This window comes from Rhinoderma darwinii, chromosome 3 (assembly GCF_050947455.1).
Source record: "Rhinoderma darwinii isolate aRhiDar2 chromosome 3, aRhiDar2.hap1, whole genome shotgun sequence".
Classification (NCBI taxonomy): Eukaryota; Metazoa; Chordata; class Amphibia; order Anura; family Rhinodermatidae; genus Rhinoderma; species Rhinoderma darwinii.
Window position 1 is genome coordinate 132,052,653 of NC_134689.1, and position 25,546 is coordinate 132,078,198.

Sequence of the window (25,546 nt, forward strand, 5' to 3'; positions counted from 1 at the left end):
TGCGCTACCTTGGCCTCTGCTGGTAAAGCACCCGTCCTTAGTAAAATATTATAGTATGCCACCAAGGTAGGGCTGATTTCTTCTCTCAGAGATTTAAAAAACTCTCCTGTGAATCCATCTGGACCCGGGGGCCTTTCCGTTAGATAAGGTCTTAATGGCGCTCCGAACTTCCTCTAATGTAATCTCTGCGCTCAAGTGACCGTTCTGCTCCTTAGTGAGCCCTGGCAGCTTCACCTTCTCCAGAACTTCTTTCCCTTTTTGGAGATCTATGGGTGTTTCTGAGTAAAGGGCTTGGTAGTATTTACTTAATATGGTGTTGATTTTTTTTGGGTCTGAGGTAGAAGTTCCATTAGATTCGTTAAGTGTTGAAATATGTGACGGTGCATACCTCCCCTTCGCTAATCGTGCTAATAATTTGCCCGCTTTATTGCCGAAACGCATTAGATCGGCATCAAATTGGGACCGGTAAATACTCTCTCTTTTGTCTAACCACTGATCAAACTGTCGCTTGGCTTCCCTCCATTTCTCCCCCAATGGCGGTGATGGAGAATGTAGAAATGCTGTGTATGCACACCGTAATCTGTCGCTCGCTGCCTTGTATCCTTCGGTCGTTTTGCGTTTAAGATTAGACATAAATTGCATAACTTTCCCCCTTATTACCACTTTGGCTGTACGCCAATACAATGACGGTTCCGAACGATGCGATACATTATCCCCATCAAATTCCATCCACCACCCCTTAAGCTTCTGTATAAAGCCCTCATCCTTTTCCAGAAAGGCGGGAAACCTCCAGATAAAATCCGTTCCTCTAGCTACTGTGTCGGCCAAGGTAATGGTAACCGGGGCATGGTCCGAAATAACTAGATCTTCAATCGCCGCTTCACATAATCGTCGCGATAATGCGTCTTTAACTAGCAAGTAATCAATACGCGACCATGACTGATGAACATGGGAGAAATGTGTATATTCCAGCGCATCTGGGTGTAGACTCCTCCACGCATCTATTAGGGCCGTGTGTCTTAAAAAGTCGGGCAAGATCCTATCTCTATTTCTCCGCGAACTAGTCCCTGCGCTCCTATCTTCCCTTGAAGACCTCACAGTGTTAAGGTCTCCCCCCAAAATCAAAAACCTAGTGCGATCCTGCTGGAGTTGGGTTTCCAAATGACCAAAAAACCCTGTGTTAATCGTATTTGGGCCATACACATTATGAATACTGATAGTTTCCCCTGCATGCTCCATCACTAGATGGATCCAACGGCCCTCGTCATCCCGCTCCTGGGACACCAGCGTAAACGCAAAATTTTTATGTATCAAAATTATAACTCCCGCCTTACCCTCCCTTGCCAACGAGCCAAAAACCTGACCCACCGAGAATTTTTTTCAAATACTTAAACTCTGGCTCGGTAAGGTGAGTTTCCTGTAATAGGGCCACATCTGGGTGCAATCGTTTCATGTGTCGCAAAAGTTTGGTCAGTTTCTGTGCGGATCTCAGCCCTTTAAAGTTCCAAGAGACTATTTTCATGTTATTGGGCCGTGCATAAGATGAGCTAAAATGCCTAAAAGTCGTGATAGGTTCGGGGAGTCAGATCCGCCTTTTTCCAAGAGCCATGTATAAACATTCATAACATAACCAAAACCCGGCTTATAGACCAGAACCAAACTCCATGTCAAGGCCATCCGGCCCTTATCTAACAACACCATAAAATCACCTACGGCAAGGGTTATCAGCCCCTTAATACCCACTGGTGTAAGTGACTTCACTTTTTTCTGTTGTGTCAAAACACGCCTCCCCCTCCCCCCCCAGACCTGCATATGTCTCCTTCAATGAGGAAGCAGCACCTGCCCTTATCACATCATTACCCCTTTGTCGCCTGTGCACACATTTATACATTCTCATACCGTCGGTTTAACAACCTAGTGTCCGTTTGGATTATATCCTCACATAACCACATAAATCTTGTTTCGCCTCTAGGTTTACCTGCCTCCTTTTCCCAGATCTCCTACCGCAACTTCTCCCAGTATGCCATCTGTGGCAGATATAACTAATCCCTTGCGTAGGGGAGGCATTGTATCATTCCCGGTCGATCCCGCCCACAAGGAAAAATCTCAGAACCTGATATAACTCCCTCACTAATCTCCTGTAGCGAGAATGCAGGGAAATATCAAAAACGCATACATTTCAACATTGTAACATTAGGTCAGCTGTTGACCGGTACAGAGTGCCGTATAAGACCGCCAAATATCGCCCTCAAAACTTGAAAATTATCTGCAAACTTATCTGTAGCCGGTCGGAATCTGCAATTGGTCTACAACGTCCACAAAATCATCATCACATCAGCTTAAATAAAATGGTGCTGAAAAGAACTTCGTCCGTCAATCAGGAGACGTAGTTCGGGTGCGGTCCCGCGTTCGCCTCTGCGGCTTCGGAGAGTCCCCTCCATTTCCGGCTCGATTTTCCCCCCCCGGGATCTTCCTGGTGTGGGCATTAAAGCTTCTGCCCAGGTTCGCTCCATATTTTGTCGGTTCCGTTTGGCTTCTCTTGACTTGCGATTTGGACTGTATGCTGGACTGTGACGCTCCTCTTCTTGCTGGGGTCTGTGCCTGCAAAGCTCTGTAAGTGCGTCCTCCGCTTCCTGTGGCGTGGTGAAAACCTTGTTCCGCCCGTTCTCTTGAAACACCCGTAAGATGGCTGGGTACTGCAGGTTAAAGCGTATTTTCGCTTGGAACAGCGCGGTGCAGATCTTGCTGAAGACCCGCCTTCGTTTTGCAACCTCCACAGAGAAATCCTCAAAAAGTAGCACTTTCATGCCCATTATGTCCAAAGGACGCGATCTGCTGCGGAAAGCTTTCATGAGTGCCACCTTGTCATTGTAATCCAACAGCTTAAAGATTACTTGTCTGGGACGAAGCGAACTGTGGTCATCTGTTGCTGGGAGGTTTCTGGGGTCCGGCCCCACTCTGTGCGCCCTCTCCACCCGGCAGGGCCGTGGAAGACCTAAAGCTGCTGGCAATGTCCTCTCACATAGTCGCTGTAAATCAGAAGATATCACCGCTTCCTTCAGCCCCACCAGTCGCAGGTTGCTCCTCCTGGAGCGGTTCTCCAGATCCTCCACCTTGTCCCCCAACTGCGTAGTAACAGACAGCACCCCTTTCAGTTTGGATTGCAGACGCTCGTTTTCATCCTCCAGCAGCGTCATACGCTGTTCTAACTCATCAGCTCTGGTAGTGACTTGTGCCAGCTCCGCCTGCACGCGGTTTAGGGAATCTTGCACCGTTTTTTCCAGCGCCTTTTGCAGTTCTGGCGCTATCTGTTTGACTACTTCACGGGCCAGGGATGAGAGGACATTATGTGTTCTGCCGGGCTTGAAAGCTGGGACTGATGGTGTTGCAGCTCATCTTCCTGTGTGTATAGCAGGGTCGCAGTGGCGGGAAGCGCCTCCATCTTACCTCCCTTTACCACGGCCGCGGCTGAATCTTCCATGGCTGGCTTCTGCGCGCTTCTGAGGAGGTACCTGTCCATACAGGTACCACCGGGTATGTTTCCGTGTGCAGGGCTGGTGGCTTCACCGCTGATTGTCGTCGCCGAAGCGACTATTGCGATCAAACAGGCTGGACGGGAGCGGGAGCTCAGTCACTCGCGTCCTGCATCGCCAGCGCCGGAACATTCAAGAAGTATTAATAATTAGGTGCCATGATCAGAAGTTTTAATATTATAAGCTCTGTAGTTTAGGTTTTAAGTTTTGATCTGTTAAATGTACACCATATATACATATTTTAGATAAGATTTTGACCATTTTGCTAAGTCACATCTAACTAGAATGTTTTTCAAAGATCTAGATATTTGATTGAATGGGTCATAAAGCACATCTGACCCCAAAGGCCCCTACATAGAATGGCCGTCTCTAGGTCATTGGGCTGTGATTAGAAGTCCCAATGAGTGTCGCTGACCACAGCTGCATTTAGGTGCATAAATGTACTAACCCATCGCTATAACATGCACCTTTTGTTGCCAAACTTCTCTAGACAGAACTGCTAAATGATGCGTATTTACTGTAGTTATTTTATAATCCTCACCTGTCAGTAATAATTCATATTACACTCATCAGACTCAATATAACCGATAAATACACAGGACAATATAGTGTATATGAAAAGTACAAAACTTGCTTCATTGTAGACATACATCAATAAAAACATACAGTTAAAGATAAAATGGAAGGAATGAACCCTAAAAAAGTATGGTAGGACTGGGATGATATACAAAATAGTGTAAACGTATATATGTATTTAGGAAACCAATAGTTTTTCCCATGTGCACATATGCTCACGACCCCTGCTGATAGGTAAACATCTACAGAATACATGCATAGCTTAGTACAGATTTCTATCAGAATAGGGATAATGCAGTAACATAATAACCTAAAAAATATCAAACACAGCCTACCACCTGGCCCCAACGTACGTTTCACTCAAAGTAAAACTTATCATTATGACTGTACTGTATAACTTATCTGATAGGGACCTCTAGTGGCTACATTAGAGTATACAACAGGGTTATAAAAACAAAACCGTAGTCTGTTTGCCTAACTCGTCCTGTGTCCACATATTTATCAGCATTTATCAAATAATAGATCTGTGTTGCACATTAATGTCCTACTTGCTGCATTTATTGCTTTAGTGTCTGTAAACCAATCCCTTATCAACATGTATAAAACACTTCACTCCTCATAAATGTCATGTCCCTTTCTGCATTTTATCAGATAATAAACATTGGTAAATGCATCTTCATTTCAGGCTCTTGAGTTCCTGCTATGGGCAAGCGTGTGCATGGAGTCTTCTGTTCCTCTCTTGTCTGTTCATTACCTAACCTGGAGGGCAACACTCTATACCGCTGTGTGCCAATGTTATTTTGACTGCAAAGCTGATGTCCATGGAGAGGTAAAGTTGTCATGAACTGGGAGATATTTTTTTCCATGCTATATATTTTATTTATGATTAGTACAGGAAGGCCTAAATAGTAAAAGGAGTTTTCCCATATTAGATATTTATGGCATATCCACAGGATATGCTATAAATGTCTGATAGATCCGTATTTCAGCTCTGGTACCTGCAACTATGAAGAAATTGGAGTTCCCCATCCCCAACTGGTAAGGTGGCTGATGGCTGCGGCATCTGGGTGAAGAGTCGATAGAGAGGTGGCTGGGCTTACGGAAACGGCCAAGTCACCAATGATACGCTGTTTCCGTAACTCCTATAGAAGTGAATGGAAGTTGTAGAAATAGCGTAGCGCCTCAAGCTTGGCTATTTCTGTATTCCTGGACACCCCTCCACTGAGTCTACGTTTGGATTTAGCAGCCAGTGGCTGCCCCACCAGATGGGGCCGGGGGCTCCCACTTCTTGAGATAGATGCAGAATTCCGCTCTAGGAACAGCACCAATCCGACATTTATGGCATATCCTGTGGAAATGCCATAAATGTCTAAGATTGGAATACTCTTGAGTGTGACGTGTGGTAGATTCAGATATCCTGTATAAAAAAAGTACTCCCATGTGAAAGTGATTAAAAGATGTTTGAAATATTACATTTTGTGTAGACTCCATCTTGGACGTTTTGTATCCAAGCCATGTCCTTAAATGGGGGCTTATCCCCCCTTGAGGACTAAAGCAACATGACTCTTCAAGCACAAAATGGATTCCAAATATCCAAGATGGAGTCTACACAAAATGTAATAATTGAAACCTCTTTTAATCACTTTCACAAGCCAATTAATTAATAAGTAAAACACCTGGTTTAACTTCTTGAGCATTTTCCTAATATGCCTCATATTGCAGCACACAACACGCTGTGCATAAAGTCAAGAAATGGAGAAAGAACCTTATTTACTACAGAGCCTCACTTTGCAGCTCTCATTCATTCTAATAAAAGCTTTGCTGCTGCGGCTCCTCACTGACTACAGAAAAACCTAGGAGACAGCGTGCAGCACAAACACTGCTCAAACTACGCAGCGATATCTCTAGTTCCGCAAAATCCAAACAGAATTTTTATCTTACATATTATAATACACATATATTTATATTATATTAATTTTAGAATGAATTGAGAGATACACAGTGTAACTAAAGGCATAAATGCACTATTCCGTTTTTGCCAAGAGATGTCTAGCTTTCTACCCCACATGACTATTAAGTATTGTTGTGATTTCTTCTGCCCAAGAAGAAGAGGGGCATAAGGATGATTTGCAGATTCTTGCATTGTCAGACCCCTTAGAAGTAGGGCTCTTTGCACGTTACATTTGGGCAATACATCTGACATTGAAATAAAAAAGATACAAATGTTGAAAGTACTTATTCGTTAACGAAATGCCGGGATTGTGAATAGACATCCCGTCCTGGCTGAAAGGACTGTCTAAACACTTCAGTAACGTTAATGTGTCAGTATAAGGCAGCACATAGTGAATAACGCAGGGTCACTATGCGCGGTGTAAATGAAAGGAGAGAAGTGTATGTCACTGATTGGTCAGCGTCATACACTCCTCTGTGCAACGCCCACTTGGTCTAAAGTAAAATACGCCCAGTTGGGCATTAAGAAATGAATTAGCATAAAGCTAAAATCGCTCCTAACGTTGTAAAAATAGATCGTTTTTCTAAATAAAAAGCACTGCTGTCGCCTACATTACAGCGCCAATCTCCTTTTGTAAGAGATAGTCCACTTATAATGTGGTGACAGAGCCTCTTTAAAGAAGCACTCCCACAATTTTTTATTCTCTGGCCCATTAGAGCGGCACATTAGGTAATTTCTGTAAAGGTAATTTTCTTACCGGTGGCTGTATTTGTGGGTTATCCACTCCCTTCTGGTTCTTTGCGTGTGTCATGTGACCAGCAATAGGACTCTCCAACTGCCACAACGTTTCATGTGTGGACAGGAAGTCCGTTTCTCCATTCATTTCTATAAGACTCACATCGAGGCTGTGGTAGTAATGAATAGAGACACGGACTTCCTGACCCCACACGAGACGTTGTGGCGGCTGGAGAGTCCTATTGCTGGTCACATGACACATGCGAAGAACCAGAAGGGAGTGGATAACCCACAAATACAGCCACCGGTAGGAAGATTACCTTCATCACAATTGACATAATGTGCCTCTCTAATGGGCCAGAGAATGAAACCTTGCGTGGGAGTGCTCCTGTAAAGAAAATCTGTCTGCTCTCCTAACATGTCTGTTTAAGTATATACTTGTATTCCCTATAAACTAACCATTTTGGGGAATTTTTTCTTAGATCTTTGCGTTGTGCGGTGCCCCTGATGGAAACATTTCCTGTTGTAAATGTATGGATAAACTGACGACTAGGTTTTACCATTCCTCTTGTCAATAGGGTGTGTTCTTACTCAGTCTGACACGGTCAGCGCTGATTGGACAGTGTGAGACTGTGCAGAGACACACCCCGTTTTCCAGGAGGATTAACAATAGAGAAATGGCACAACACTGAGTTCTAGGAAAAGATGCAAGTATATAATAGAACAGACATATTAATAGAACTAACAGGACGGGTTACCGCTTCCCTATTTATTTGTTCCAATATTTTTCTTTCCTATTATTTATATCTATTGGTGTTTCTTCTTACCTTTTACTTTCCACGTAGATGAAGAAGAAATATCAGCTACTTTGCCAGTAATGTCAGGAAATAATTAATGTTTTTACAATACATTCTTATTTGACTAATAGATCAAATTCATATTGTTCTATACAGTATATGGGTGTGTTCACATCAGTGTTTAGCTTCCGTTGATGGGTTCAGTCGGAGCTTTCTGTCGGAGGTACCCATCGACGGAAAGGCAAACGGAAACCATAGCTTCCGTTTGCATTACTATTGATTTTAAATGTTAATGCTTCCATTGCTAATGGTTTTCCGTTTTTTGATGGAATCAATAGCGCAGTCGACTACTCTATTGATTTCCTCCCAAAAACCGGAAACCTTTCGGAACAGAGACAAACGGAAAACATTAGCAACGGAAGCATTACCATTGAAGTCAATGGTAAGCCAAACGGAAGCTAGAATTTCCGTTTTTGCCTTTCCATTGATGGGTTCCTCAGACGGAAAGATCTGACGGAACCAATCAACCAAAGACGAACGCTGATGTGAACAGGCCCTTAGGCTCTCTAAATCAGATGTGTAAGGCAGAGTGTTTACGTGAAGGATAATTTTATTAATCCACTCCAGGTTACTCTTGGTTTGCTATTGTGTAAACTGAATGAAGGACAACAACAGTCCTAGGTGATGTCCAGGGCAGAGTTAAAATGATTCTAGTCTGTCTTCTAAGGTAACAGGAGAGGCTGACAATAGATTATTGCACATCGCTCAAAGTAACAGCATCTCTACGGGTGTTAAATAATCCAAATGTTCTTTATTGATCCTGTGTAGAAAAGACACACAACCAGAAAGACCCCTACATGGATTGAGACTTTGCTTGTCTTTCCTATGCTGGATCAATAAAGCGCATTTGGATTATTTAACACCTGGAGGAATGCTATCACTCTGTGCAATATGTAAGTTATATTCTACAAGGGATTTCTGGATGGTGTGGCTGTGCATCCATTTTTGCGCTAGAAGGGATATAAAACCATTGAGGTTATTGAACTTCTCTTCGCATAAGTGAGGAAATTATGTGCTCCAGAGAAATGTCCATGACATCTTGGGGTCACACAGATCAGAATAAATCAGCTTTGAAGAATCACTGGTGCTGTGTTATTGCCTTCACTGCTATGTTGAAGATGACTTTACTTATAAAATGAAAGGATCACCTTTTAAGATCTAAACCAATCAGCTGATGTCACTAATAACATTAGAAGTCATTTAAAGAGCTCTTCCTCCTAAAATAATAATCACTAGTATAGGAGGCTTTGAGTTCATCCTTTCTGTCATGTTGTTGAAATTTAATTCCTCAGTTTGTTTTTAGTTATATCTGCTTCTGGATAAGCTAGATGACTGCTCCCTCCGGTGTTGCCACACAGCTTTCCAAAAGTTCTGAATGTCAAAACTGCCCAGTTATGTAGCATTCGAGAGCTTAGGATGTATTACAACATAACTGTGTATATTATATGTATTGAAACTGATGAAGGAGCTGGTACTTCTCTGCACAGGGCAGTTGAATAAACAAGTTAGGCTCTGTTCCCGTTGCGTTTGAGCCTTTCGTCGCAGATATATGTCAGGAAGTGTTCTTAACGTATACTTCCGACGGAAGACAAATAAACTATAATTTTATTGGATACTGTACATAGCCTTTAAAAATAGCCATCAAGAGTCAAATAAACTCTCCTCCTTCTCCAATGTATGGCAACCCTGGATTCTTATTAAAGAGTCTGTTGGATTTCGGTCCTGGTTGCGAAAATTTCAATTTCTGTACACTTTTTTTTATAGCTCCTCCCCGTCCTCCTTCCTTATGTATTTGCTGTCACGATCTGTGGGTATGTGGACCCACTGGGCCGTACCGCAGTAGTGGGATAGCAGCTGGCCAAACAGTGTACCAAGTCAATGTGTATATATATATATATAGTCAAAGCACAAGGGTATCTGTAGCAGTTGAGACAGTAGCAACGGCTAGGCTCCGATGGGAACTTGGCAGCAGACACCATGCGTGGTGTAACACAGCAGGCATGACCGGTGGCACAACACGACTCCAACTTTTTAAGGCACAGAAACAAAGGTAGCACGGGATGCAGGTACGGGAACGCTGGGAACAGGATAACAGGGACCATTTGCAAGACTAACAAGCGGAAACACAACAACACTCAGGCAAGGAGTAAAGGGGCAGGGCCCTTCTTATAGTCCAGGGTGATCATGGGCTAATTGATTATTTTCATGTGTGTGAGCTGGTCCTTTAAGGCCAGGCACGAGTGTGCGCGCACCCTACGGGACACAGCAGAATGGAGCGGAAGTGAGTGCTGGCGTCTCCTAGGGAGGAGATGCGGGCCAGCGTTCACAGATCCATGGCTGCAGCCATCAAGGGGTGAGTAATCCCGACTGTCCGCGGTTGTGGATGCTACATTTGCTTTTTATGTTTGTCTGTTTGTTGTATGTCGTTGCCATGTCCTTTAATTTGATCACGAGTTAGACCACTGTATACATAAGTGAGGATTACTCCCATTGTAGAACCTACTGTGGACCTAAAATTGTTGCCATTGAATACTCGTCTTTGTTAAATTGGGTCTATGTTTGGCACTTATGTCTTATTCTTTACTGTAATAAACTTGACTGATTTTTTTGTTCAGTAATGAAATTTTTTTTGTTAAAACTTGAATAAAAATTGATCTAATCTAAAGAGAGCCATAATTTTGAAATCCTGCATATTACCATATGACAGCGCCAGTCAACTACCCAACTTTTTTTTTCTTCTCATTATCCCTAGATCGGAACAACTACTGTATAGCGCAACTTTCCAGAAACTTTTAGACAAATCTATCTTTTCCAGAAGCAAATTAATTTTAAACAACTTCACAGAAGAGAAAATGTTTCCTTTTATTTTTAATCTGTACAGCTTTCTGATCTTTATTCATATAATACAAATAGCTGAATTTTACATAAACTTCAAAAATGAATATTCATTTCTGTCTTAAGAAAATATTTCCTAAATAATAAACTTGGCTTCTGATCTTCTTTATTCACATTGGACTAAACTGAAATTATTATTTTTGTTTACTGACCTATTGTTTCATTGTATGGAAGACCAGATTATTGAGACATCTCATATTTGATATTTGTGTATTTTTCTAGGTATTTGCTCGTCGTGCTCTCAGTAAGATCAGCGAGCTTAGTCAGCTTGAACATATGAGCGATTCCTCATACAACGAAGAGACAAATAAAGCTTTTAAAGAGTCCACTCTTAAGGTAAACATTTTGCCTGCTTTAACCCCTTCAGGACTGAGCCTGTTTTGGCCTTCAGGACGAAGCCGATTTTTCAAATCTGACATGTGTCACTTTATGTGGTAATAACTCCGGAATGCTTTTACCTATCCAAGCGATTCTGAGATTGTTTTCTCGTGACATATTGTACTTTATGTTAGTGAAAAAATTTGGTTGATAAATTCAATATTTATTTGTAAAAAACACCAAGATTTGGAGAAAATTTGCAAAAATTAGCATTTTTCTCAATTTAAATGTATCTGCTTGTGAAACAGATAGTAATACCACACAAAATAGTCACTAGTTAACATCACCCATATGTCTACTTTATGTTTGCATCGTTTTTTGAACATTGTTTTATTTTTCTAGGAGGTTACAAGACTTAGAACTTTAGCAGCGATTTCTCATATTTTCAAGAAAATTTCAAAAGGTGATTTTTACAAGGACCAGTTCAGTTCTGAAGTGGCTTTGAGGACCTTATATATTAGAAAGTCCCCATAAATCACCCCATTTTGAAAACTGGACCCCTCAAAGTATTCAAAACAGCATTCAGAAAGTGTATTAACCCTTTAGGCGTTTCACAGGAATTAAAGCAAAGTAGAGGTGAAAGCTACAAATTTCATTTTTTTTTTACAAAATTCATTTGTAATAAATTTTTTTCTATACCACAGGAGGTTTTACCCGAGAAATTTAACTTATTATTTATTGCCCAGATTCTGCAGTTTTTAGAAATACCCCACATGTGGCCCTAGTGCGGTCATGGACTGAAACACCGGCCTCAGAAGCAAAGGAGCACCTAGTGGATTTTGGGGCCTCCTTTTTTTTAGCATATATTTTAGGTACCATGTCAGGTTTGAAGAGGTCTTGTGGGGCCAAAACAATAAAGACCCCCAAAAGTGACCTCATTTTGGAAACTACACCCCTCAGGGAATTTATCTAGGGGTATAATTAGCATTTTGAACCCACAGTTTTTTTTGCTAAATTTATTTGAATTAGTTTGTGAAGGTGAAAATCTACTTTTTTTTCTGAAAAAACGTAGAAATTTGTAATTTTTTCAAGGAATAAAAGAGAAAAAACACCCCAACATATGTAAAGCAATTTCTCCTGATTATAGCAATACCCCATATGTGGTAATAAACTGCTGTTTGGACCCACAGCAGGACTCAGAAGGGAAGGAGCACCATTTGGATTTTGAAATTCTGATTTTGCTGGTATAGTTTTCAGTGCCATGTCGCGTTTGAATTGCACTGGAGGGAACAAAATAGTGGAATCCCCCGGAAAGTGACCCCATTTTGGAAACTACACTCATCAAGGAATTTTTCTAGGGGTAAAGTTAGCATTTTGACCACACGGTTGTTTTGCTGAATTCATTGGAATTATTCTGTAAAGGTAAAAATCGACTTTTTTTCTGAAAAAAGGTAGCCATTTTTAATTTTTACAAGGAATAAAGGCGAAAAAGCACCCAAACATTTCTAAAACCATTTCTCCCGATTACGTAAATACGCCATATGTGGTAATAAAGTGCTGTTTGGACCCACAGCGGGGCTTAGAAGGCAAGGAGCGCTATTTGGCTTTGGGAGCTCAAATTTAGCTGAAATGGTTTTTGGGTGCCATGTCGCATTTGCAAAGCCCCTGAGAGGCCAAAACAGTGGAAACCCACCAAAAGTGGAAATTACACCACTTAAAGAATCTATCTAGGGGTATAGTGGGCATTTAGACCCCACAAGTCTTTTGCAGGATTTATTAGAATTGGGCCATGAAAATGAATATCTACATTTCTTCCACTAAAATGTTGCATTTTTTTCAATTTTACAAAGGATAAAGGGGGTAAAAGCCCCCCAACATTTGTAAAGCAATTTCTCCCGAGTACGGCAATACCCCACGTGTGGTCATAAATGGTTTTTCATTAGAAAGTAATTAACCCTTTCTGGACTGATCCATTTTTTTCTTTTCCTTTTTAGTTTTTTCCTCCCCGCGTTCGAAGAGCCACAACTTTTTTATTTTTCAGTCAATAGAGCGGTATGAGGGCTTATTTATTGAGGGACGAGCGGTCATTTTTATTGGTACCATTTTTTGGTACATACAACTGTTTGAGCACTTTTTATTACATTTTTAGCTAGAGCGAAGGTGACCAAAAAAACAGCGATTTTGCCGTTTTAAATTCTTTATTTTTCACGTGAGACGCTCCATACATCACCCCCCACACTAAGACATGCTATGTTGTGGTGCGCGAAGGGGTTAATGCGCAGCGCATGGTGCGGAGTGAAAATTACAATTTTCCACTCATATGCCACTTTAGTGCACTATATGTTATGCCCAGTTTGTGCCACTGAAGACAAATACCTCATAAAATATTAACCGGGTTCTCCCGGGTATGGCGATGCCATATCTGTGGACGTAAACTGGTGTTTGGGCACGCTGCAGGGCTCAGAAGGGAGGGAGCGTCATTTGGCCTTTGGGGCGCAGATGTAGCTTGGTAGTTGTTCTGTTTGGGGTTTTACTGGTGTTTCAGTTTGTAATGTGGGGGCATATGTAATCTGTGCGGGGTACATCAGGGTACATGTTATCTGTGCGGGGTAAATTAGGGTATAATAAGAGGGTATAATAATGCAGTAAATAAATAATAATCCGCAGATATGTGACCGGTGTCGCACTGGTAAATGGCGCCCAAACTTATCTGCTTTTGGAACACTCCGCACATTTTGCATCGCCATATTCTGAGAGCCAGAACGGTTTTATTTTTTCTCCACCGGAGCTGTGTGAGGGTTTATTCTTTGCGGGACAATCTGTAGTTTTCATTGGTACCATTTTGGGGTACCAGAAATTTTTTTGATCACGTTTTATTCCATTTTTTGGCAAGCAAGGTGACCAAAAACCATCAATTCTGACAATGTTTTTTATTCGTTTTTTTATGGCCTTCACCCTGGGCTATAAATGACCATTATACTTTATTCTGCGGGTCGATACGATTACAGCGATACCAGATGTATATAATTTTGTTATGTTTTGCAGCGTTTGTGCAATAAAATCACTTATTTATAAAATAAATACATTTTTGTGTCACCCTATTCTGAGAGCCATAACGTTTTTATTTTTCAGTCAAAAAAGCGATGTAAGGGCTTGTTTTTTGCGGGACGGGATGTAGTTTGTATTGGTACCATTTTGGCGTACGTGCGACTTTTTGATCACTTTTTATTGTATATTTTGGGAGGGTTGGTAACCAAAAAATTGTGATTCGGGCACTGTTTTTTGTTTATTTTTTTTGCGGTGTTCACCGTGCGGGAAAAATAATATTACAGTTTTATAGTTGGGGTCGTTACGAACGCGGCGATACCAAATATGTGTACTTTTTTTAACGTGTTAATTTTTTTCCTATAATAAAAGACTTATTATAGGAAAAAAAGCATTCTTTGTTTATGTCACTTCTAACTTTTATTTTTACACTTTTTAAAAACATTTTTATTATCTTTTTTTTACTTTTTTTACTTGTCCCACTAGGGGACACTTAGACTGGCAGCTCTGATCGCTGCTGGAACACATTACACTACACACGTAGTGTAATGTGTTCTAACTGTCATTGTGACGTGACAGTCACACTGACAGGAAGCATCGGAGGACCGGCCGGGGGCTGATCCTCCGAGGCTTCCGTACATGGCAACCCGGAGGTCATTGTCTGGCCTCTGGTTGCCATGATAAGGATCGCCAGCCCCCGCAAATACATGTGGGGGGCTGCCGATCCGCTGTAAACCTCTTCGATGTGGTGATCGCAATCGACCACCGCATCGAAGGGGTTAATTGCCGATTTCAGCGGCGACAGGCCGCTGATCGGCAACGGGGAGAGCAGGGCTGACACCCTGCACAGTTAACCGCCGCTGCGGTGTAGCGCCGCGCGGCGGTTAACTGTTAAAGCGCGGACGTAACTGTACGCCAAGGTGCGCAAAGTTACTGCTCACCTGGACGTACAGTTACGTCCAGGTGCGGGAAGGGGTTAAGAAGTGAAGTGATTGTAGGCGCTAGGCTTGAGTTACAAGCTCGATAAGATATTCATAGACACATAAGTCCAGGGAACAAGACATGTAATACTGCCTGTGGGGTTTCTTATACGTATTCGAGTAATCTTGCTGCTACTTAGTGCTACTGAAACATGAAGGAACATATTCCAGTTTATATTACAGCTGCCTTGCTACTAATAAATACACATAATCTAAACTAGAAACATGTGTAGATTGTTGTTGTTGTTTTTTTTGAATGGACACCTGTGAAACATTCTACAATACTGTACAGTAATATGTGTTAGACGGATATAAATTGTGGATAGTATGAAGGATCTTCCAGTGGAATAAAGCATTAATTCTGTCTCCAGATTCATATGCGTAGTGTTTCACATGGATGTGGCCGGTTCATAACTCTTCTCTCAACCCACATCACAATTGTGACCAGATATGATATTTTTTATACTCCGGGAAGGCACCTATTTAAATTGGAATGCTTTTTTATTTTCATGTTAAAGGAACACTCTAAGGGTATGTTCACACGTAGTCAACCAAAACGTCTGAAAATCCAGAGCTGTTTTCAAGGGAAAACAGACCCTGCTTTTCAGACGTTTTTTTACCAACTCGCATTTTTACCAACTCATTTTTTTACCAACTCGTTTTTGGAGCTGTTTTCATTGGAGTCTATGAGAAAACAGCTCCAAAAACGTCTGAAAGAAGTGTCCTGCACTTCTTTTGACGAGGCTGTATTTTTACGAGTCGTCGTTTGACAGCTGTCAAACGACGACGCGTAAATAACAGGTCGTCTGCACAGTACGTCGGCAAACCCATTCAAATGAATGGGCAGATGTTTGCCGACGTATTGGAGCCGTATTTTCAGACGTAAAACGAGGCATAATACGCCTCGTATACGTCTGAAATTTGGCCGTGTGAACATACCCTAATGATTTTTTTTTTTTAATTATGGCCCCCATTTGGAAAGTACACTTGGTAAAAGGTAGGGCAGGTCATCCTCTTACCGGGCGATTTGTTGCCAAACTATATGCTCTATTCTTGGGCGACCGTTATGTCACGTGACCGCAAGGTGACTGCCTGATTCCTACAGTGTCTGCTGTGTGGATCGGAAGTCTCTTTTTACTATGCATTCCTATGAGATGCAACTAAGAGTCCGAGAACCCAGCGGTGCCAACTTGCAAGTATTTCCCACTGTTGTTTCCATGTAGCAATAGTAGTGCAGCACAGCAATATCATCAACACATATTTTCCATACCATTGTGCCCTTTACATAGCATTACCCACAATATTGTGCCAGTGACCGCAGTGCCCATATAATGCAACACACTTATCGCCTGAATGATCCTATACTGTTGTCTGGTAAGCAGGACTGCCTCACTGAAATGTAGTCACTTGTTTGTCATGGGAAATCAGGAGCCGCACGGGACTGCACCAGTTTTACTTTACATTGCATTTTGGCTGCTCTGGATGGCACGGTTAACATATTGTATGGGACCATGTGGTGCCTATGTTCTCTAAATGGAGAGGAGAAAGTCTATTGCAATGTTTATTGACCCTGTACGATACCTCTTCTTCTCTTTCCATTGAGAAACTATTGTTGGTATACGTACTTTTTATTTATGTGATCTGTTAAAAAAAAAAAGTTGCACGCTCCATCAGATGTAAAAAAAACAACAAGGGAAATATGGTCAGTCATACGGCACCCTATACAGAACAGTTTTGTCTGTAGTAAGGTGTTCAATGGAGAACAACATGGTTGTGTGCATGCGGCCTAAAGCAAAGTATTTGCAGAGTTACTCCGCTTTTTATGTCGTTTTTAATTGTAAATTGCTTTACAAAGCAAAGTTTTCCTAGCGATATACAGTAAATGGATTTTATGGGACTAACTGAATGCATTCTTTGTCAGATGGCAGTACTGATCTTCAAAAGAGCAGTGTTTGAGACCAGAAGGAAACCAAAAGGCATTCTTCGTCCAAAGCTGAAAAATAATCTAAAAGAAGCAGAAAAGGTTGGTTTGGGGGACATGCAATGCTTTTAACCCTTTTATTCTTGGGGAGTAATGTCTTGGCAATTTATTGTCCTTTTTATTGTTTATCGTTCTTCTGAGCAAAATAACAGGGACTTCATCGGTCTTCCTAACAATCCATTTAACAGACTGCCGAGTGTCGTAAATGACATCTTGTAGGTTGATAGATGATGAAAGGGACTGTATACATGTTATTGCCCATTTGTTCCCACAGCTAAAGGGAGCAATTACAATAACATTATATTTTATAATTCCTTTTTAAGCAATTATCTAATATAACTTCAACTTGCACTGTACATAAAGACACTTATAAAAAGTTTATTGCTTATACACCACTTAGACATATTTTTATTAAGAATACTTTTGTGCCCTACAAGCAGGACGTTCGCATTAAGTAGTTTGTTAGCCATAATATCTAAATTGCCAGCATTATTTCTAAATGACAGAAAGACATGATATCCAGTTAGTTTATTGTGTGATGGGATAAAAGGAACCCTCTACTTAAAATTACTTGAACAGCACTGCTACCTTTAAGCAGAAGCTATTCACTTCATTACTCTCCCCACAATCCACCAAAATAAAGGGAGAGCCATGAAAATTATTCTTTCCATGCACACAGAGCCGCTGGTTTGTAGCAGAGGTAAAGCCTAAAATTATAAAGCCATTTCTTCCAGCTTGCATGCAGTTTTACAGGATTATTAGTCCTCTTCAGTGAAAGATGGTTACTCTCATGGTAATAGTATATAAAAAAAACTCCTAGATTTTTATGAGTGATAATATTACTAATATCCTCCTCTTTCAGAAGATAAAGCTGTACTTCTGTGTTTCACTAGATGGGGTTTTACGGGTTATCCAGCCCAGTTGCTCCCAAGGCTCTAGTCTATAGTGGAGAGGAAGGTTGAAGAGAATTGATCCTAATTCTTTAAAAGTTTCATGCTTCCTAATAAATCTGGTTTAATTAGAATTACCTGACTTGAAGAATTCCTTTTTTATGCCTTCCATGAGCAGCGATACATTTGTGCCACTAATTTGCACCTTTTTAACCTTCACCTTTGGTAAATAAGTTAAAAAGTACTTTTACAGTTTGGCAGCGCCCACTTTTATCGCCTTTTTGGAGTGAAAAGCCAAATGTTGCCCATTTTTGAACAAATTTGGTGCAATTTAGGCACAATTTTAGATGTGACTTTTGCAAGATGCATTTTCCGCAGAAATCAGACCTAAACAAAATAATACAGTTGCAAGAATAACATGGATTTCTGTATTGATTACTAATAAAATGTGGTCTGATTGTTATCAAAGTCACAATTCTAGACAAACACAATGTAACTAAACTAATAAAACCCACAGATGTACTATTTATGCATTTATTGATCCCATTGAGTAAACAGCGACAGTGCGAGGAGTGTGTGCCTTTTCCAAGAGCTAATTGGAAAAGGCGTTTCAATTAAGGAGATAACGGAGGTGTGTATTTCAGGTGCTTTGCCCAGTAAGCCCTTAACGCTATGTAACATAATAGTCCATCACAGGAGATGTCATGTTAATGCAAACTGACGGACTATTACGTATTACAGCATTACTAGGGTACTGTGTCGGCAGTCGCTATCACTGCTTCAAGGCCAGGACCCGCGCTAACCTCCGATCCGGCCGATTAACGCCTTAGATGCAGCCCTCAAAACCGAGCGCTGCATCTATCGTGTTAACAAGCCGATCGGAACCCTGCAATGAAAGTGCGGGGTTGCGATGACTGCTCCGGCAGACCGGAATCCTAACAATGGCCTCCTGTCTGCCTAGAACGGAAGCTTGCCCGTTCAGAGGCGGGGGCCTATAAGGCGTCCGGACGAAGTTTCAAGATGGCGGAGGCTCAGGCGCTGAGCTTGCGACATCAGCCGCCTGTGTCAGCTGTAACGACAGGGAACGGAGCTATCTCCGATCTCTGCCATTAACCCCTCAGATGCCGCGATCGTGGCATCTTAGATGTTTGTAATGGTCGGCATCGACACAAGGTTATCGTGACGATGCCAATCGCTGCTATGGCAACCGGAGGCCTAATAATGGCCTCCTGGTCTGCCACGTACGATAGCCTATTAGGCCCCGCCCACAGACGGGACCTAATAGGCTTGCTGTCAGTGAGTGACTGACTACTCCACGTAGTGCAATGCATTAGAGCAAAGATCAGAGGTGCAGACCCTCAAGTCCCCTAGTGGGACTTGAAAAAAGTTAATAAAAAGGTTGAATAAAAATGTCAAAATAAGTTTCAAGTTAATAAAAACAAACCCTGCCCTTCTTCCTATAATAAGCCTTTTATTATTGTAAAAAAATGAAAACGTTAAAAGTACTCATATTTGGTATCGCCGCGTCAGTAACGACCCAAACGATAAAACTATAATATTATTTTTCCAGCACGGTGAACACCGCAAAAAAACTAAACACAAAACAATGCCAGAATCACTATTTTTTTATCACCTCCCCTCACAAAACATGGAATAAAAAGTGATCAAAAAGTCGCATATACCCCAAAATAGTACTAATAAAAACTACAACCTGACCCGCAATAAACAAGCCCTTACACAGCTTTTTTGACTGAAAAATAAAAAAGTTATGGCTATCAGAATATAGCAACACAGAATGTGCAGAGCGTCGAAAAGCGGATAACATCTGGCACAATTTATCAGTGCGACACTGGCCACATATCTCTGAAATATTTATTTACCGCATTATTATACCCTCTTATTATGCCATGATGTACTCTGCCCAGATTACATGTGCCCACATTATAAACTGAAATACCAGCAAAACCCCAAACAAAACTACCACTAAGCAAAATCCGCGCTCCAAAAGCCAAATGGCGCTCCGTCCCTTCTGAGCCCTACAGCGTGCCAAAACAGCAGTTTATGTCCACATATGTGGCATTGCCATACCCGGGGGAACCAGCTTAGCAGTTTACGTGATGTGTGTCTTCGGTGGCAGAAACAGGGCACAACATATTGCGCACTAAAACGGCATATCGCGTAAAATTTAAATTTTCATTTGCACCATCCGCTGCGCATTAATTACTAATGGAAAAACACTTGTGGGGGCAATATGCTCTCTACACCCCTTAAAATGCCTTAAGGGGTGTAGTTTCCAAAATGGGGTCACTTCTTGGTGGCTTCCACTGTACTCTGGTACCTCAGTGTTTTGCAAATGCGACATGGCACCCAAAAACCAATCCAGAAAAATCTGCATGCCAAAAAGCGCTCCTGCCTTTCTGAGCCCTGCCGTGTGTCCAAACAGCAGTTTATGACCACTTATAAGGTATTGCCGTACTCTGTTTTACAAATGTTGGGGGTGTTTTTTCATCTTTGTCCCTTGTGAAAATGAGAAAAATTCAACTTTTTAGTGGAAAAAATGTTGATTTATTCTTTTTTACGGCCTAATTCGAATAAATTCTCCAAAAGACAAGTGGGGTCTAAATGCTTACTATACCCCTAGATAGATTCCTTAAGGGATGAAGGGATGTAGTTTCCCAAATGGGGTCACTTTTGGTCCCGCACGCACTTTGCAAATGTGACATTGCACCTGAAAATCATTCCAGCTAAATTTGAGCTCCAAATGGTGATCCTTCCCTTTTGACCCCCTGCCGTGTGTCCAAACAGCAGTTTATTACCACATATGGGGTATTGCCGTAATTGGGAGAAATTGCATTTCAAAATTTTGGGTGCTTTTTCTCCTTTTATGCCTTGTAAAAATAGAAAATATCTTCGTTTTATTGGAAAAAATGACGATTTTAATTTTCACGGCTTCATTCCACTAAATTCAGCAAAAAAAAACGTGTGGTCAAAATGCACACTATACCCCTTGATAAATTCCTTGATGAGTGTAGTTTGCCAAATTGTGTCTTTTTGGGAGTGTTTCCACTATTTTAGCATCACAAGACCTCTCCAAATTGGACATGGTGCCTCATATATATTCTAATAAAAAGGAGGCTCCAAAATCCTGTAGGTGGTCCTTTGCTTCGGAGGTCTGTGTTTCAGTGAATTAGCACACTAGGGCCACATGTGCGATATTTCTAAAAACTACAGAATCCGGGCAATAAATATTGATTTGTGTCTTTCTGGTAAAACCTTCTGTGTTACCAAAAAAAAAAAAGGATTAAAAATGAATTTCTGCAAAAAAAAAATGAAATTTGTAAATTTCATCCCTACTTTTCTGTAATTCTTGTGAGACACCTAAAGGGTTAATAAACTTTCTAAATGCTGTTTTGAATACTTTGAGGGGTTCAGTTTTTAAAATGGGGTGATTTATGGGGGTTTGCATTGTATGGGCCCCTCAAAACCACTTCACAACTGAACTCGTCCCTGTAAAAATAGCTTTTTGAAATTCTTAAAAATTTGAGAAATTTCTGAGAAAGTTCTAAGCCTTATAACGTCCTAGAAAAATAAAAGGATGTACAAAAAACAATGCCAATCTAAAGTAGACATGTGGGAAATGTTAATTATTTTGTGTGGTATTACGATCTGTCTTACAAGCAGAGACATTAATTTTTTTTGCAGTTTTTCGCTAAATTTTGGTGTTTTTCATAATAAAATAATACTGAATGTATCGACAAAATGTTACCACTAACTTAAAGTATAATGTGTCACGAGAAAACAGTCTCCGAATCGCTTGGATAGGTAAAAGCATTCCGAAGTTATTACCACATAAAGTGACACATGTCAGATTTGAAAAATGGAGCTACGTCCTGAACGTGCAAACTAGACAATGTCCTTAAGGGGTTAAATGAAGACACACAAAGCCTGAAAACTGACAAATCTGTTCATCTCAAGAAAAATTGGTTAGTATTCACGGTTAGGCCTGATTTACATGAGCGTGTGCGTTTTGCGCACGCAAAAAACGCGGCGTTTTGCGTGCGCAAAAGGCACTTAACAGCTGTGTGTGTCATCAGTGTATGCGCGGCTGCGAGATTTTCTCGCAGCCGCCATCATTTTGACACTCTGTTTTGATGTTTGTAAACAAAAAAGCATGTGGTGCTTTTCTGTTTACATTCAGTTTGACAGCTGTTGCGCGAACCACGCAGTTCGCACGGAAGTGCTTCCGTGCGACCTGCGTGGTTTTAACGCACCCATTGACTTCAATGGGTGTGTGATGCGCGAAAAACGCTGAAATATAGAACATGTCGTGAGTTTTACGCAGAGCACTCAAGCTGCGCAAAACTCATGGACTGTCTGCACTGCCCCATAGCCTAATATAGGTGCGTACGACACGCGTGAAAAGCACGCGCGTCGCACCCGCGTATATTACGCTCGTGTAAATGATGCCGTAGACAGATTGTCTACTAATAGAGAAAATAGAGGACTGTTGCTACTTTGCTACTAAGAGCACAATGACCATCCTGAAAGAGGTGAGAAAAAAACCCAAGATCTACTGAAGATTATACAAACTGCAAAAACCTCTGTTCATGTGTACACTATTTGGGTCAGTTCACACTGCGTTTTTTGACACTTTTTTTTATGCGGAAACCGTGCCTGAAAACTTACCAAAAAACAGCTGAAAATGCCTCCCATTGATTTCAGCGGAAAAACTGTTGCGAGAAAAAGACGCGACATGCCCTGTCTTCGGGAGTTTACGTCTCTGACCTCCCATTGACATCAATGGGAGGCAGAGAAAGCGTATTTCGTGTTTTTTTGTCCGTGGCGCTCAATGGCCATGGGAGAAAAACGCAGCGAAAATCGGCATGCAGGCAGAGCAAAATTTGCCTCAAAATTCCAAACTGCATTTTGAGGCAAATTTTCTGCCTGAAAAAAACTCTGTGTGAAACCAGCCTTAGGAAAACACTGAACAAGAATGATGTTCATGAAAGGACACCATGAAGGAAGATGCTGCTGTCCAGAAAAAAAACATTGTAGCCCGTCTTAAATTTGCCCGAGACCACCTGGATGTTCCACAATGCTTCCTGGCAAATGTTCTATAGACCGATGTGACAATAGTGGAACTTTTTAGCGCAAGTGTACAAAACTATGTTTGGAAGAAAAAAAGCCACTGCACCCCAACATCAAAACCTCATCCCAACCGTGAAGCATGGTGGGGGAAGCATCACGGTTCGGGAACAATGACTTCAAAGGTGTATAAAAACATATTACATCAGAATATAGGGGCAGGAATCCATGACCTAAAGCTGAAGAGAAATTGGGGGGGGTGCAACAAGGCAATGACCCAAAGCACACAACTACACCGCGTTCCAAATTATTATGCAAATGTTATTTTTCGCTGATTTTCCTAAATAGTCTATGCAAATGACAGTCAGTATAATCTTCAAGCCATCAACCGTTGGAGTATAATGCAAATTTTATTGAACAAATCTCCTAATGATAACAGATTTTTTTTTTTTAGAAGTAAAAAACTAAAAATGCACGGTTTCAAATTATTATGCACAACAGAGATCAAAACATTTTAAAGGTTGTAAAGAGAACTAAAATGGTAATTTGTTGATTTTGCAGCATCAGGAGGTCAGATTTACAGAACTAAAAAAAAAACTTACCAGGCCAAGGTACATGTTAACATAGTACCCCTTATTTGATGTCGCCTTCACAATTCTTGCATCCATTGAATTTGTGAGTATTTGGACAGTTTCTTCTTGAATATCTTTGCAGGATATCAGAATAACCTCCCAGAACTTCTGTTTTGATGTGAACTGCCTCCCACCCTCATTGATATTTTGCTTGAGGATGCTCCAAAGGTTCTCAATAGGGTTGAGGTCAGGGGAACATGGGGGCCACACCATGAGTTTCTCTCCTTTTATGCCCATAGCAGCCAATGACAGAGGTATTCTTTGCAGCATGAGATGGTGCATTGTCATGCATGAAGATAATTTTGCTACGGATGGCACGGTTCTTCTTTTTGTACCCTGGAAGAAAGTGGTCAGTCATAAACTCTACGTACTTTGCAGAGGTCATTTTTACACCGTCAGGGAACCTAAAGGGGCCTACCAGCTCTCTCCCCATGATTCCAGCCCAAAACATAACTCCGCCACCTCCTTGATGACGTCGCAGCCTTGTTGGGACATGGTGGCCATTCACCAACCATCCACTACTTATCCATCTGGACCATCCAGGGTTGCACGGCACTCCTCAGTAAACAACACGGTTTGAAAATTAGTCTTCATGTATTTTTGAGCCCACTGCAAACGTTTCTGCTTGTGAGCATTGTTTAGGGGTGGCCGAATAATAGCTTTATGCACGCTTGCAAACCTCTGGAGGATCCTACACCTTGAGGTTCGCGGGACTCCAGATGCACCAGCGGCTTCAAATACCTGTTTGCTGCTTTGCAATGGCATTTTAGCAGATGCTCTCCTAATCCTATTAATTTGTCTGGCAGAAACCTTCCTCATTATGCCTTTATCTGAACAAACTCGTCTGTGCTCTGAATCAGCCACAAATCTTTTCACAGTACGATGATCACGCCTAACTTTTCTTGAAATATCCAATGTTTTCATACCTTGTCCAAGGTATTGCACTATTTCACGCTTTTCGGCAGCAGAGAGATCCTTTTTCTTTCCCATATTGCTTGAAACCTGTGTCCTGCTTAATAATGTGGAACGTCCTTCTTAAGTAGTTTTCCTTTGATTGGTCACACCTGGCAAACTAATTATCACAGGTGTCTGAGATTGATTACAATGATCCAAAGAGCCCTAAGACACAATACCATCCGTGAGTTTAATTGAAAAACTAATAATTAAACGTTTATGACCCTTAAATCCAATGTGCATAATAATTTGGAACACGGTGTATATCAACTAAAGAATTGTAGAAAGAGAGGATTTGTGTTTTGAAATGGCCGAGTCAGAGTCCAGACCTTAACACTATGGAGATGCTGTGGCATGAAAGAGCTGTTCATGCAATGTATCCCAGAAATATTGATGAACTGAATCGCATTTGCAGGGAGGAATTGTCCAAAATTTCTCTTCAACATTGTTGTATTTGCAGCTACAGGAAACGTTTGGTGGAGATGATCGCTGCTAAAGGAGATCTACGGCTTATAAAATACATAAACCTCACATCTGTTTGTGTTATTGGTTTTAGTTACATTGTGTTTGTCTATAGTTGTGATAACAATCAGACCACATTTTATTCGTAATGAATGCAGAAATCCAGGAAATTCCAACCGATTCATTTACATTTTCTTGCTACTGTAAGGGTATGTTCACACTCACTGTTTTCAGACGTAATTCGGGCGTTTTACCCCTCGAATTATGCCTGAAAAAACACCCCTAATAAGCCTACAAACATCTGCCCATTGCTTTCAATGGGAATTACGATGTTCTGTTCCCATTAGCCTTTATTTTACGCGTCGCTGTCAAAATACGGCGCGTAAAATGACGGCTCGTCAAAAGAAGTCATGGACACTTCTTGGGACGTTTTTGGAGGCGTTTTTCATTGACTCAATTAAAAAACCGCTCCAAAAACGGCCGTAAAAAATGGCGCGAAAAACGCGAGTTGCTACAAAAACATCTGAAAATCAGGAGCTGTTTTCGACTGAAAACCACTCCGTATTTTCAGATGTTTCTGGCCACTGCGTGTGAACATACCCTTGGGGTATGTTCATACTGAGTTTTTTGACGCGGAAACCGCGCTGCAAAA

The 25,546-nt window shown here is 41.3% G+C and overlaps 1 protein-coding gene across 2 annotated transcripts in view; it reads left to right on the plus strand.

Annotated features, from left to right (window-relative positions):
- CFAP54 (cilia and flagella associated protein 54) overlaps window positions 1-25,546 on the plus strand; it is a 360,575-nt gene that overhangs the window by 38,207 nt on the left and 296,822 nt on the right. For both annotated transcript variants that reach the window (XM_075856765.1, XM_075856766.1), the window contains exons 6-8: window positions 4,795-4,938; window positions 10,770-10,883; window positions 16,812-16,913. In XM_075856765.1, coding sequence (XP_075712880.1) covers window positions 4,795-4,938; window positions 10,770-10,883; window positions 16,812-16,913 — 360 coding nt within the window. The remainder of the gene's footprint in view (window positions 1-4,794; window positions 4,939-10,769; window positions 10,884-16,811; window positions 16,914-25,546) is intronic.